This window comes from Callorhinus ursinus, unplaced genomic scaffold, assembly GCF_003265705.2.
Source record: "Callorhinus ursinus isolate GAN/ISIS: 27379988/994484 unplaced genomic scaffold, GSC_fseal_2.0 scaffold3, whole genome shotgun sequence".
Classification (NCBI taxonomy): Eukaryota; Metazoa; Chordata; class Mammalia; order Carnivora; family Otariidae; genus Callorhinus; species Callorhinus ursinus.
The window spans coordinates 14,019,280-14,034,694 of NW_027397065.1; the positions used below are offsets into that span (position 1 = coordinate 14,019,280).

General features: G+C 39.5%; 1 protein-coding gene across 6 annotated transcripts in view; it reads right to left on the reverse strand.

Annotated features, from left to right (window-relative positions):
- The window catches only part of LIX1 (limb and CNS expressed 1), a 63,803-nt gene that overhangs the window by 2,326 nt on the left and 46,062 nt on the right, over window positions 1–15,415 (reverse strand). For 5 of the 6 annotated variants that reach the window (XM_073888517.1, XM_073888511.1, XM_073888515.1 and 2 more), the window contains 3 exons: window positions 14,522–14,617; window positions 5,695–5,772; window positions 2,048–3,906 (listed from right to left, as the gene is read on the reverse strand). In XM_073888517.1, coding sequence (XP_073744618.1) covers window positions 3,619–3,906; window positions 5,695–5,772; window positions 14,522–14,617 — 462 coding nt within the window. In that variant the 3' untranslated portion in view covers window positions 2,048–3,618. Of the gene's footprint in view, window positions 1–2,047; window positions 3,907–5,694; window positions 5,773–14,521; window positions 14,618–15,415 lie in introns of those variants that run through there. The other variant, XR_012376915.1, reaches the window with a different exon arrangement.

Below are 15,415 nucleotides of genomic sequence, written 5' to 3' on the forward strand. Positions count from 1 at the left end.
TGTGTGTGTGTGTGTGTGTGTGTGTGTGTGTGTGTGTGTGTGTGTGTACGTACACATACATGCATGCATGTGCTTGCCCTACTTTAGTTCTGGGCTCCAGGAAAGCCTGTTGCTCAAACAAGTCCTACCTACCTCAGAAGAGCTCAACATTTGAATTGGGGCCAAGGCCAAGTGGAGTAATAGCTCCCACTAGTTCGGCCAAGGACCTCTGGGCCAGACCTTCCTGGGTAGAGCAGTCATTCTCAAACCCTCTTGCACATTGAAACGACCTAGGGAGTTTTAAAAAAATACTGATGCCTGGGCCCCACTTCCAGAGAGTTTGATTTCACTGGTCTGGGTATAGTCTAGACATTTAGGATTTTTTAAAGCTCCTTAATTATTTCTAATGTGCAGCCAAAGTTGAGAACAACTGTGGTAGAGAAAATGATTTTCATGTTCCTAAGAGCCCTGGCTAAAAACGGTATTCACTCTTTAACACCATAGATGCCATAGAAGAAAACTTAATATTTGCATTTCTGCAAGGCAAAACAAAAAAGTATCAACAATATGTAAGTGATAATATCTTGAATAGTGTTTACTTGTAAACATAGTCAAGGATAATGAAAATATTCTTTGGCTTCTTCTGTCCTTTGGCAAGAAAGAAAGGCATGGCATGATATAACTCAGAATTCTCTAAAGCATTTCAGAGATAAAGTCAACTACACCAATACTGCTAGCTTCAAAAGTCTCCCACAAAGAAACAGGGAAGTGTTAATCTTTATATGCTTTTTTCCTCTTTTCCCTGAGACATAAGTGATCAGATTCAAAGTTGATGTGCGTACAGCATTTCAAGAATATTTGCGATTTTATTCTTCTCCTTTTGTAGAGGTAAGTGAATGAATTTAACAGAAAACAGATCAGTAGACTATAGCTTTTGAACAAATGGACAACCAAATTCTGATCATTAGAGGAACAATGACTTCATTAAATTGGTAATATTCTGATAGCTTCACACACATTTAGTGACTTGCTTTCAGCTGCTTTTTCATAACAATTTGGTATATTTGGATTTTGTGAAAATTAAACTATCTCTTGTCAAGATACAGTACGATTCTGTATGTAAGGATAATGACATTTATCTTAGAAATAGGCTACATGGGGCTATGTCTGAACTAGCTTGAATCCCTCCTGAAATGTTTAAGAGACAGTAAGTGCGTGCTCAAAATTAAGAGTTCTAAACTGGAGGTTCCTGGACAGAGCAATCCATGGACTTTGGAAAAGTCCACAAACTCTCTGAAACTGTGCAAATTTGAATGTGTACACAGCACTCTGTTTTCCTAAGAAGACGTCCATGACTTTCATCGGATTTTCAAAGGGGTTATAACCATGAAAGTTTAGGACCCAGAGCTCCATATATTTAATAGAGAATCCTCCACTGCAATCCTCTTTAACACAGTGTGTCACTGAGAATAAGATACAGAAAAGGAAAAATAGTAATAATCTACTCTGCTTTTCAACCTGGCTCTTCTTGGGTCCGGAATGATAAATGTTTAAGTGATGTACTGACAGGTATTGACTGATGTACCTTATGTCTTAGCTGACATTGATTTGCTATAAATGAGCATCAAAGGGCTCAGCAACGGCAAAGATTCTGATTTTTGTTGCTTTTGCTGTAGGTTCCATGCCATTCCAGGAAGAGTGGGCAGTTTTGGCCAGCTGGGGAAAAACTGCCTTTTTGGCCAAGGGAGAACCTCTGCTTTTAGTTTACAGAATGGTGCAATTTTCTGATTGTAGGGTAGAAAATAAATTTACTATTTTCCCAGCTGATTCCAGTTCCTGTATCTAATTAGATGATGTCAGCTTGAGGTGCACATTGTCAAAGTCTGCAAATGCCATCAAAGATATACCTACCTTTAAATACACCCAACATGGGAAATTATGGCTTTTTGAAATGATAAAGAGTAATGACTTTATGAAATAATTACTTTAAATAGAAAGTTTCCTTAATTTTAAAATTTATTCAACTTACAAATATTACTTCGAATTCCTTTTTGTGATTATAAGGGAATACAGTTTTATTCTAGGTGACATTTAGCCTCATTATGGGTAGGAATATGACATTTGTTAAAATAATATTTTAAAATTAAATTTATCTAATATTAAATAGTATTACCTTCCCACATTAGAGTAGGGCAGATATGAAGCTAAATTCTGCCCTGGTGTGAGAAATATATGAAATTAATTTTTTATTATCAAGGCTACTTCCAAAATACATGATCAATATACGTAGTTTTCACAGACACTTAAGGAGTGACAATTACATCTGTACATATTTAGATATGAAGTTAAACTATCATGGTTCTGTGAATTTTAATGTAAATATAGTGGTTTTAGACTTCAGGAAACTTAGTTTGCATTTGCTTAAACATGAAGGAAAAGAAACCTTGTTTAACATTGAAAAAACTGTGTTCTTTATTTTGAAATTTTGGACTAACTGCAAGATAATCCTTTTCATGTTATAAATATGGAAATTCGTACAAATGTTTAAAATTGATACCACTGCCATTCTTAAACTTGAGTGACCCGAAACTATCGAAAAATTGGTCTGTATTTGCTTTGGTTTTCTAGTCAAGCCATTTTCAAAGAGAGGTGCCTAATTAAAACCTAAAAATGGCACTACATTTGAGCTACACTCATGGCTCATATTCTTGAACAACAAAAAGGCAGCTAAAGACTCCTCTCTAATGCATGAGAAACTAATCAAACACAAGCACTGTTAAAAGCTAATGATTTTTCAAAATGTTTTAACCTTTAGAATGCCAGTAATTATCTCCATTATGAGATATATGACTGTGGTGGCAAAAATAAAAACAAATGAATTCAAGTAATCTATTTGAAAATTATAAATGAACATGACTGACTCCAGGACCCATAAAAATTAGATATTAATTCTTCTTGAGGAATACAAGTGAAGGTACTACTCTAGGTGACATCCCCATATGGAAGAGTGTAGATTTTAAAAAAATGATTATTACTGGCATTTTAAGGCAAATTAAATTTATCAAGTTATTTTCTAACTATTATCACTTTGATAGTAGGATGTCCAGATAAAATCCCCACTGCAATTTTGGATTACACCTAGTAGAGTAGAAGTACCTCTTAGCTTATAAAGCTTAGGAAGAAACTCTGACCCATGGTATTTTTTATATCATTTATTTAACCCCAAGTATTTTTAAAAAATGCTATCATGCTACTTTCACCAGTCTTGGATGATGTTCTTTTGGGGGAGTGCTGCACTGCCCCATTGTTTAAAACAACACATATAATCTAGCAAGGCACATGTCAACAGGGCTTTAAGTTGAAGCCAAACCTGGAAAATATTTTTCCAACAATCTTGTCTCCATCCTTTCAGTAAGAGGTGGAACTCCTGAAAGCATGATGGGAAAACTGCATCGAGTGGAATGTTGGGTCCTATAAAGGTCCTACTACTCTCAGATTCTGTGAATGGAATGGATGGGAAAAATTAGTACAGCCTTCAGGTAGTAGCTGTAGGTGCTACAGCCTCTGATGACCTCCTTCACTGAGCTTCCTATAGAATCTGGCCTCTGCTAACCTCGGGGGAGCCGGGACCTGGCCTTGCTAGTGGTAGCCACAGAGAGCCGTTAGGCTCAGCTGATCATCACTGGGTGAGGAGGTGTCAGGATCACTGTAGATCTGAGTCAGGGCTAAACTCAGGATTTCTTTCTTTTCTTTGTAAAACCGCAGTTCTTGTCCCGCTTTCCTGGCTTCCTCCAACTCCCTCAGGGCCATCCGTAGCTCTTGAGAGAGGATTCCTGGTGACTCCTTCTCCTTCATGATCCAGTCCAGGGCCATGTGACTGCGCATCTTTTCATCTAGGGAATACTGGGAATAGTAGGAGATGACTTCCTGGGAGCCAAGAGACAAAGTCCAGAGTGTCAGTGAAGAGCAACAAAGGCACCTGTGTTCATGGCCTTCCAACACCTCACTTCCTTTGTCTCTGACACCCCCCACATCCACATCCATAGAGGTTTTGCCAACAACTGAACCTCTCTGATGTTCACAGATGGAAGCCAAATGTCAAGATATACTTCTTAAAGCAAATGAAGGACTAAGCTGGTCGGGCAAAGCAGGGTCACTTTAGGTTGTGTCAAAACACTACCACGAAGAATGACTCAATAATGTTCACAAACAGAACTCTGACCTTGCTAGAAAATGTCTTCCTTTGAAAATGCATCCCTTTATGCATGAATATTACTGCCTTATTGATTCCTTGAACTCTTCTGCCCAGCATTATCTCCTTCAGCAAGGTTGAGAGACAGAAACAATTATATGGAAGGATTGGGGCAGAATTGGGTTTGGTCACACCCATTGCAGAGAGCAGGAGGCTTAGAAACCAGGAGAGTCAACTTCCTGGTTGTTAGCATAAGGAAGATAGATGGCAGTCCAAATGGCTCACAGAAACTACAGAAAGAACTTTAAGAATGTACTGTGGATTATAGGCAATATCATTATTGATATCATAATGGTACCTTTATGTACATCATCTCTTCTGTAACTAATTTGAAATTAATCACTGTCAATTCTCATGTGAAAAATTTCCCAATACCTTGTAACATCATGTACAGGTTTGAAGGACACACTTTAAGAAGATCTTGTAGAGTGGATGCATTGCTTATTTTTATTTTCAAGAACATATGGTATTTATTTATGACCTTAACAAATTAAAAACAACCATGGAAAACTGTTTATAACCAACCCAGTGAATTTCAAAGGCCTTTTATAAAATCAAAGGAAAAGAAAAAAATAGCCATAGCCATTGTCAACTACTCATTTCTTTTCCATCTTTGACATTTTGAAAGCCAGACTTTCTAACCAAAGAACAACTAAAAACTCCTGGGCTGCAGTGCATGGAATACTCTTATACCCACCCACATCTAGCTGACTGGTAGAGGCTTTATTCCTCATACAAATTCTTGTTAGCAAATTCTCAAAAACAAATGGCCACCTTTCAAAGTCTACTGGTGCAAAAAGGAAGGATGACTCTTGGAGGATAGAAGGTGAAAACTGTTAAAGATACAGGAGGGAATTTGCTTTTGCTATTAAAAAAAGGGGGGAATGGTGCTTATCATAGGTAACAAAGAAATAGTGAGACCTCATTTCTGAGAAGTAAAGAGGAAACTTCCAACCCCCAAAATTGAGGTGATTGAATACCAGCTTGCCCAAATTTATAATCATTTCTGTTATCCTTTGGGGACTTTTGGTGGGGGTGACAAAAATCCTCCTGCTACACCCAACTTTACCACTCTTCAGTGAGGAGGTTCAGAAGCAGTGCATTCTCAAATTTCTTTCTGCACTGGAGAGTAGAAAAGGGCACAAAATCTAAGGCAGGGCAGGTGCATAGGGAGATTCAGCATTTGACTTAGAAACCAAGTCTGTTTTAATGATCCCTCCATTTTGGCATCTAGTACAGGACCTAATCAGTCCTATGTGCAGGCAATGTTCTCCTTAGTGTGCATATTTGATCCATCCCTGATTCAAGTGGACTGTTATATTTTTTCATATATCCTCTGCTCTTAATAGATATAGTACCAGATTTAAACAGAGAAAAATCCAAATAAAGGAAATCTAGGAGGATGACAAGCCATCTCTTCAGTTCATATGACACAAACCCATCATTGACTGGAAAAATCTCACCTGTCGGGAACACTTTGTTTCACGTAGGGCTTTTAGGTTTCCATTCCAGTGCAATAGTTGGAAAATGGTCATCAGCTCCTACAAAACCCAAACATCTGTCATTACTCTCAGAGCAGAAGTGTGAAAGAAAGTGTGAAAGCTGGGTAGGGCATAACTCTGATCCCCAACTATCTCAGGGAAATAGACTATAAAATACCATCAGAATACTTTGAGACTTTTCAAACACTAGAGTCCCCAAGCTTCTGGAGCATTCTTCCTTCCCTCCTCTGTTATATACATATTTGCACAATAAAATGACTAAGTAGTTGACAAATATCTTTCAACATTAAAAGTACATATGCTTGGAGTGCCTGGGTGGCTCATTTGGTTAAGTGTCGGACTCTTAATTTTGGCTCAGGGCTTGATCTCAGGGTTGTGAGATTGAACCCTTCAGGCTTGCACTGGGCATGGAGCCTGCTTAAGATTCTCTCTCTTTCTTCTTTTCCTCTAACTACCCCCTCCAAAAATAAATAAATAAATGAATAAAAAGTAAAATAATACCAATACATATGCTCTAACAATTCTACACCCAAGAGGTTATCTAAAAATATCAGCACATCTCAGAATAATGTATAGGTAAAGTTATTCATTGTACTGTTTTTTTTTAATTGCCTGAGGCTGGAAATATATTAAATGCTTATTTTTATTTTTTAAGGATTTATTTATTTATTTAAATAGAAAATCCTCCACTGTAATCCTCTTCAACACAGTGTGTCACTGAGAACACGATACAGAAAAGGAAAAATAGTAATAATCTACTCTGCTTTTCAACCTGGCTCTTCTTGGGTCCAGAATTATAAATGTTTAAGTGATGTACTGACAGGTATTGACTGATGTACCTTATGTCTTAGCTGACATTGATTTGCTATAAATGAGCATCAAAGGGCTCAGCAACGGCAAAGATTCTGATTTTTGTTGCTTTTGCTGTAGGTTCCATGCCATTCCAGGAGAAGTGGGCAGTTTTTACCGGCTGGGGAAAACTGCCTTTGGCGAAGGGAGAACCTCTGCTTTTAGTTTACAGAATGGTGCAATTTTCTGATTGTAGGGTGGAAAATAAATTTACTATTTTCCCATCTGATTCCAGTTCCTGCATCTAATTAGATGGGGTCGGCTTGAGGTAGACATTGTCAAAAATATTTTTTAGGGACACCTGGGTGGCTCAGTTGGTTAAGCATCTGCCTCCAGCTCAGATCTTGATCCCAGGGTCCTGGGATCGAGCCCCGCATCAGGCTCCCTGCTCAACTGGGAGTCTGCTTCTCCCCCCTGCTCATGCTCTCTCTCTCTCTCTCAAATAAATAAAATCTTAAAATTGTTTTTTTTTAAGATTTATGCATTAGAGAGTGTGTGTGAGTGGGAGGAGGGGCAGAGGGAGAGAATCTTCAAGCTGACTCCCCAGGGAGCATGGAGCCCAATGTAAGTCTCCATCTCACCTCCCATGAGATCATGAACTGGGCCAAAAACTGAGTCAGATGCTTAGCTGACTGAGTCACCCAGGCACTCCTTAAATGCTCATTTTTAAAGCAATAGTTTAAAAAAAGGATGATACTGAAGAGTAGCAGAATTTGCTGCCTCCAAAATATGAGTTCAGGACATGCCACCCTAAAAACATGCCACTTTGGTATATTAATTATTTTAAGCTGTAAGCACTTGAAAAACAGCAAATGGAAGGAAAGGCTTTCTCTGAACTCCCCTTATCTGCCTAAAGACACATCTTCCCAAAGGAACCCAATTATGATAAATCCTTTCCTGAGGAATTTCATCAACTAGGGAAGATTGACCCTTATCACAGAAGAAGACATAGACTAACATACCTCCCACCTATTCTTCTAAGGGCCCACTCATTTTTCTTAAGAATCATTTACTATCCCCTAAGAGGCCTTCCCCCTTCCTCTTTCCCTATTACGAGAGTATTTGATCCTAAATTCCAAGCCACCTCAGAAGGATACTATTTTCCCCTGAGTATCTCTCATGTATACATGAGGTATATGTGTTAATAAAGTTCTGTTTTTCTCTTACTAATCTGTCTTTTATTACAGGGGTCTCAGCTAAGAACTCAGAAGCATAGAGGGAAAATTATTTTTCCTCCCCTACAATACATTCATACCACTGAATACTTTCATTCATAGAGAAGTATGAATGAGAAGGCTCTCTAGGTTCTTTTTTTTTTTTTAAGATTTTGTTTATTTGATGGAGAGAGACACAGTGAGAGAGGGAACACAAGCAGGGGGAGTGGGAGAGGGAGAAGAAGGCTTCCCGCTGAGCAGGGAGCCCGATGTGGGGCTCGATCCCAGGACCCTAGGATCATCACCTGAGCTGAAAGTAGATGCTTAACCAACTGAGCCACCCAGGCGTCCCCCTCTAGGTTCTAATATAAAGAATCTCTATGATGTGGTGTTAAAAGAAAAGCAAAGTGCACAACACATATACTGTGTGCTAGTATTTGATTAAAAAGGAAAAGAAAATCCCTCTAAATATTTGCTTGTAAATGCCTATGAGAGTTATGGCAAGATACAAAAGAACTGGGTAACATAGTTGTCCCTGAGGGTGGGAACAGGAATGCCTGTGGGGCAGGAGTGTGAGGGAGACCACCCACTGACATTCTTTTGTACCTTTGGAGTTTTGAATCATGTGACAATATTATATATTAAAGAAAACCATTTAAATTTTTAAAAATTTTGGCCAAAAAGTAAATACAGATAACATATAATGGACAAACTACAGAAACTGTAAAATACTCCTACGTTTATAAATTCAGTCAGGAAAATGCCTGAAAATATGGATAATCAGGTTGAATTGACATCGAAACCAATCCCTAGTTTCCACATCCAATAGGGCTGAGCATGGCATTAAGTTTCAATCAGCATCCTTTCCCTTCATGATATCAAGGGCAAGCTAAACTGTATAAACTCTGAAGACTTTATTTTCCTAATGTGATTAGAAGTGGCAGTCTTCCATTGAAGCTATCTGCATTTTTTTTTTTTTTTCTTTTTTGGTCAGAGAAACACCTATCATGGCTTAACAGTATAAACCACATAGACACAATATAGTTAAGGAAATTAAGGAAATTTTTGGTCATGACACTAATTATGAAAACTAAACATTTAGACAGTTGTTCTACTGACCATTCAAAAAAACTGATTTTTATTGTCTTTCCCTCTGCTTGCTCAGGAAAAAGTTTAAATTATGAAAATGAGGAGACCTAAGGCATTCTGATATTTCAGACATCTTAAAATTATTAGGTAAATTTTAAAGCTATAAGATGATCAGAAGAGCAAATATCACCATTCTTATGTCTCAAATTGCCAGTAGAATGTAATGGTTTTTTTTTTCTTCTTTTCAGTTGGGGATTTTGTCTATTTTCTACTGTACAGTAAGCACTCGAAGAGCCCATAGAGACCTCAGTAAAAGCAAAACCATGTGTTTCCATTAATTAAAATATGACATGGATACCAGGGGAATTACTCCTCCTGCCCCAAACAGAGATGCCACCATCTGCTTAGGGTCCTGAGCCCACTGCCCAGGGAAGCTGTCCCTCTCATGCCCTCTCTCTCTCCTCCACTTCTTTCTGCCCCGTCCAGATTTGCACTCTGTCACATCACTATGATAATCTGCAACAGTGAGAGTGGTTAGTTCTATGGCCCAATTTTAAGTAATCTGCTTCTCACCCCTGTGCTTCTCATCAAAGTAACCCCAGTGACTGAGGAGGGTAAATCTATGCTGCCTTTCTCCCTGTACCTTTAACCTACTCACTAAAGACTTTGTAGCCAGAAAAATGAAAAGGAACACTTTTTATGTCCTGATAGGGAACAGTCTCTGTGGTGTTACAGAATGGCCACTATTTCCAAATAAGACATTTCTTTTCGTTTAATGTTTTAAGACTCCACTTGAATTTTGCATTCGATTGTAATGTCCATTTTTAAAAATAATAAATACCACCTCCAGTCCTCCACCTTCCCCCAACCCAAGTTTATAATGGTTAAACTCGGTATAACCCAGAAAGATATACTGAGTCCTTGTGTGACTTTCAATAGCCCTCTTGGTATTGTCCTTCTACGCCTGTGGCCCAGTTAGAGGAACAGCCTATGGGGCTCTTAATTCCCTCCTCTGACAATTAGTTCCTTAGTAACATATTCTTCCTCCAATGTCTTCTAAGCTCTCATTCTTATTTATATACTAACCATTGCCCCCCTTCTAGATAAACTCCCATTCTACCCAGCAATCTTCCGAAGACTTTAGAACCCACAATTCTGCTGTGAACAAAGCCAGAAACCATTCTCATGTCCCTTGGCAACCTACATCTCTCAAAAACTTCCCCACAGAGACTTGAACTGTTTTTGACTGCCCGAGAGTCATCCCTCACACCCCTTCTGGTTTGCCTAAATTTCTATTCCATCCCCAAGGAGTTTTTGCTGTAACACAACTGCCTCTTCCTTAGTGTTGTTCTTGTTCCTAAAATCCCACAGGGAAAATGACCTTCTTTCTGCCTTCGTACATTATGTCCCAATCTAGTTCTTGCCCTCCTCTGTAGAGATACTAATCTTACCATCACTATGTAACGTATATTGAAATATTCCCACATTCTTCCTGTCCCACTTCTTTATTTCCTGTCATAAGACCAAATTCACTATCCTCAGATCTTCCTGAAGCTATATGAACCCATGAAATCCTTTTATGGCTCTCATTGATTCCATCGGAAATCCTTGCATTATAGACTGGCAAGGAGAGGGTTGTGGACTTCAGTAAGGATTTCCTAGTTTCACCAAGATTCCTTGCTGCCTGGTTTTCACAGTTCTGTTTTCTATCTGTCAAAGCCTTATCACTTTAAAGGAAATCTGGTGAGCTATCTGTCCTGCTCCTCATTCAAGTCTTTGTGCTGTGTTATTTGTTATGTGGCTGATGTAGAACCCCAGGGAATTTTGGTAGGCTTGACAGATAAACAAGCAGCTGGCCTATAGGTTGGGTTGGGACTAGTGGCTAGTGCTGTCACCATCCCTCCCCCACAAACATCAGGGAGGGTGAGGTGTGTGAAGCAAGATTTAAGGTGAGTCATGAAAGTTCAGGTTCTTTTATTTAAAATTCTGTCTTTAGGGGCACCTGGGTGGCTCAGTCAGTTAGGCATCTGCCTTCAGCTCAGGTCATGATCCCAGGGTCCTGGGATCGAGCCCCACGTCAGGCTCCCTGCTCAGTGGGGACCCTGCTTCTCCCTCTGCCCCTACATTCCACTTGTGCTCTGTCTCTCAAATAAAATCTTTAAACAAATTCTGTCTTTATTTAAAATTTTGATATTTTGTTGATGAATTTTTTCACATTCATTTTGAGTTTTTTAAAATAGTGCATTATAATATTGTCTTGATCACTGAGTTTTTTAACACTCCTTTAAATTTTGTGCCTGAGGTGAAGGCCTAACTCTCTTTACCCTAGTCTGGTCCCTTCTGGTGAGTCTGTCTCAGGGACAATGCTGGCCTCATGAACTTGTGATGTGTGCAGTCACACAGGACCCCAAGCTTGATTTCATGCTCCACTGACTTGAAATTCTTAGTAATTTTTTCACAGAAGGCCCTGCATTTTCATTTTGTATGGGCTCCAAGAATTATGTGGCCAGTCCTGATCATAAAATAAATTTGAAATCAAATGGAGAAGCAAGCCTTGTGATTTCTGCAAGTTGTAGATTTCATCCTACAGCTTTCCTGGTTCAATTTGTCATTCATTCAGTTTAAACCACCGACAGCTGGGCTCTGTCTTCACAGTGCTTCCTGGTGTTGCCTCCTATTAGGAATAATGTTTGCCCTTTCAGCTACTTCGTGGGGAGAAAATGCACTCTGCTTCTCTCTGGAACTTTGTCTGGGAGACTCTCTTGGTTCTGTGATTCATCAGAAATAAGAAAAACAAACACTGTAAATGGAGAACTTGAAAAACAGGTGGGCACCATCTCCCTACCCAAGAGAATGGATTTAAGAGGAAATCTGTTTATGGGATGAGGTTTTAAAAGGCGACCTGGAGAATTTAGCAAAGATGTAAATAAACAACTCGTCCTTGGACTGCATTAGGCTTCAGAATAAATATATTAACCAGCTTCAGTCAAAGTCCGTCTCAGATCTGGCCTTGACAAGACCCAGTGGCTAGTGCTGTCGCCATCCCTCCCCCACAAACATCAGGCAATTTTCTGTATGGCAAGGCTACTCTGCTTCCCTCCCACGAAGTAAACGTAAGCAGAAGCCTATCATGTTTCCTCTGAGTGCTGCCTCCTTGACAGCCCCCATGGAAAGCCTGCAGGCAGTCAGGAGACACCAGCCTTGTTTTTATATGGTATAGTCATCCGTAGCTAGATATAGACACACATCTATTACCCACCAGGGGTACTGAATTGCTGTGTCGGCGGCAAACAGCCCGGGTCTGTGGTCAATTCCCATTACGTGCTGAAACAAGCTGATGCATTTAACCCCGGCCACCAAGGAATGTGCTGGGACCCAGCAGGCAACCGGGAACTGGCGGAAGTAAAAGGGATATGCTCCATGGCCCTCCTCCTGGGTTGCCAGCATCCCTACTGGGGGAGTGAGTTTGGATTTTTCCTGCCCTCACATCTTCCTCTTCCTGTGTCCTCCATCCTGTTCCCAGCCTCTTTTATGAGAATTTATGAAGCATTTCCACAGTTTGATTCAAGTTATTATTTCACATATTTAAATATGACATAGACCACACAGAAAACAAACAGCCCATCGCAAGGTAATTAAGAATTACTAAAAGGTGGTTGAGTACAGCTATTCATAGTACTTGGACAAAATTTTTAAGAATTGTTTTTTAATCTTGCCTTCCCCATCTTTGGCAGACTAACTCAATTGCATTCAAAAATCATTCTTAATTTTCTGAAAATAGCTACTAAATTACATACAAGCTACTATGTACCATGGCAGGCAACATTCATTATATAATATGAGAAGTACAATATTCTTTTGTTGGGGTCGAGAGGGGAGGAATTAAAATAAATGGGGTTCTTCCTTGGCGAAATTACTATACTAGATACTTTATAAATGTCATGTTATGTAAATTCCAAAAAAATCCTACCCAATGGGTGTTATGATTCTTATTTTACAGATGAGAAAACTGAGTCTCAGGGGGCGCCTGGGTGGCTCAGTCGGTTAAGCGGCTGCCTTCGGCTCAGATCATGACCCTGGGGTCCTGCGATCGAGCCCCACATCCGGCTCCCTGCTCAGCAGGGAGCCTACTTCTCCCTCTCCCTCTGCCTGCCACTCTGCCTACTTGTGCTCTCTATCTATCTGTCAAGTAAATAAATAAAATCTTAAAAAAAAAAGAGAGAAAACTGAGTCTCAGATAATTACATGCCCAGGCAGGAAGTGGTAGAGCAGGTTTCACACATAGTTCTGTTCATTTTTTAAAAATTGGTCTTCTTTCCTTGTGTTATGCTCCTCCCTTTTGTTTTTTTCTGTTTGACTTTAGATCACTATGGGGGAAAAGCATGGAACCTTTATAGTTCCACTCTTTTATTCTACAGCCAAGATCCCTGAAATGTTGGCAGGGAGCTGCCTTGTTCTCATTTGAAAAGTTTAAGTTAGATAAAATTGTCAAGGGAATCCATGCGGTAGTCTTTGGCATTTCAAGTGAAGACATCCTTCTGCAGAAGTATGTATAATAACAGTTGTCAATCTTCAGTGAGTATTCACCATATGCCAGGAACTGTTCTGGACTCTTTCAATTATTGTCCTGTTTAATGCTCACACTGGCACTGGGAGGTAGCACCAGTACTATTAGTCTCCCTAATTTACATATGATGAGGAAACAGATTTAGAGGTGAGAAGTAGAGCCAAGCTAACCTGGACCAGCCCACTTCAATCTGGGCTCAGAATCACTGAATTCATGCATGCCTCTGTTTATTCCAGAGGGTAGGCTTTAGAGATACCTGGTCTCTTCAAACCCAAGGCAATCAACATCAAAAGTCAGTGAGACCTGCCACTTAAAAGAAAACTCAATGACCAAGTGAAGAGAGAGTATTTTTCTTCCAGTCAAACAAGGGACTAATGAGGGAAACCACTGATTTTTTAAAAAATGGACAGGAGGGATGTATCCACCTGCAAAGTGGCTGTATGCCATTGCAGTCCAGAAAACAGTTTGAAAGGTAGTTGAAAGCTGGTGGCTTCAGGGCTCAGATGAAACACTGTTATAAATACACCGTGATGAACATTTTGGTCCATAAAGTCCATCAGACTTGCAAATAATAGGTAGTGTAGTTCCTCAGCTCTATTAATATCACTTGTCAGCAATGGATGAAACAGGGTTACAATTTGCTGAATGTTTTGATCTAGTTAACAATGGGTGGTGGCAGATCTTGTTTAATGGGAATACCAGAACTGAGGGGGGCATTGTTTAATATACATTACAGATAACTTCTTCTATGACTTTGGATAATTAAGAACCAAATGGTCACAACCAACACTTCAAACTGTTTAATTTGACTTAAAAGGGAACTTTGTACTGAAGAGCTGGTGAAATGTTACAGGTCTTCAGGTGGTGGTGTTCCCCAGCTGTTTCTTAGACTCAAGTGTTTTACTCCGCTTTAAGAACGCAAAGACTGCCTTGTTTGCTTGTTTATTTTAGTCTCCTGAGGTATGGCTTAGACAGAGCTACCATGCTGGATTTGAAGAGAGTTAAATTAAAATGACCAAAACAAAAAAAGACTAGATTATTGGGACAGGAGATGTTAATGACAAGAGTGGCATTCTCCCGGGTTTCTGAATTGTGTACCAAAATAAACACGTAGCAAGAAGTCAGGTACCTGAAACTCCAGCATGGTCTTCCCCATGTTTGACTCCAACATGTAGTGGTAGGCTCCAATGCTGGTGCTGGGGTCATCTGCATCATCCAAAGTGCCCTTGGGAAGAAAGCAGAAAAGGAAAATATTATGGATTTTTCCTTCCCCTTCTTTTGTGGCCACGAATTAATGCTGTGGCCCTACAGTAAAACTACTATATTGAGCCTTCGGGTGTGCATTCTACAACCAAGGCTCCAGTTGATCTGGGATAAAATTCTTAATCTCACCATGACTCAGAATAAAGAGGATTTTTGTAATCAATTTGAACATTCATTCGAATGTTAACTGATTATATATTTGCTAAAAGAATAATTTTCCCAAAGTAGAAATTTCTGTATCTTCGTACAAAGTTTTTGCTGTTAGATGGTGGTAATGTTTGAGTGGTTGCCCTCTGGAAGGCTGCCTTCATCTGTCATTTGAAATTTTGAAATGCTGACCTTGTTCTGATTTGATGGTAACCAGGCAAGATTATATCATTGACAGGGAAAGAATTCTCTGGTTGTTTGGACCATTCATATTTTACTGCCCTGATTCTTTTTTTATTTTTTTTTATTATTATGTTATGTTAATCACCATACATTACATCATTAGTTTTTGATGTAGTGTTCCATGATTCATTGTTTGCGTATAACACCCAGTGCTCCATGCAGAACGTGCCCTCTTTAATACCCATCACCAGGCTAACCGTCCCCCCCCCCCGCAACTGCCCTGATTCTTAATGGGAGCTTTTTATAATATGCTGGTGTTTGACCTGGAGACATAGATCTTGGTGTGTGTTTTTTTCACTTCCAGACTACTTAATCTTTAGGAAACAAGGTGCATGGGGTGATGAATAGAAATGAAATTGACCTTCAATTT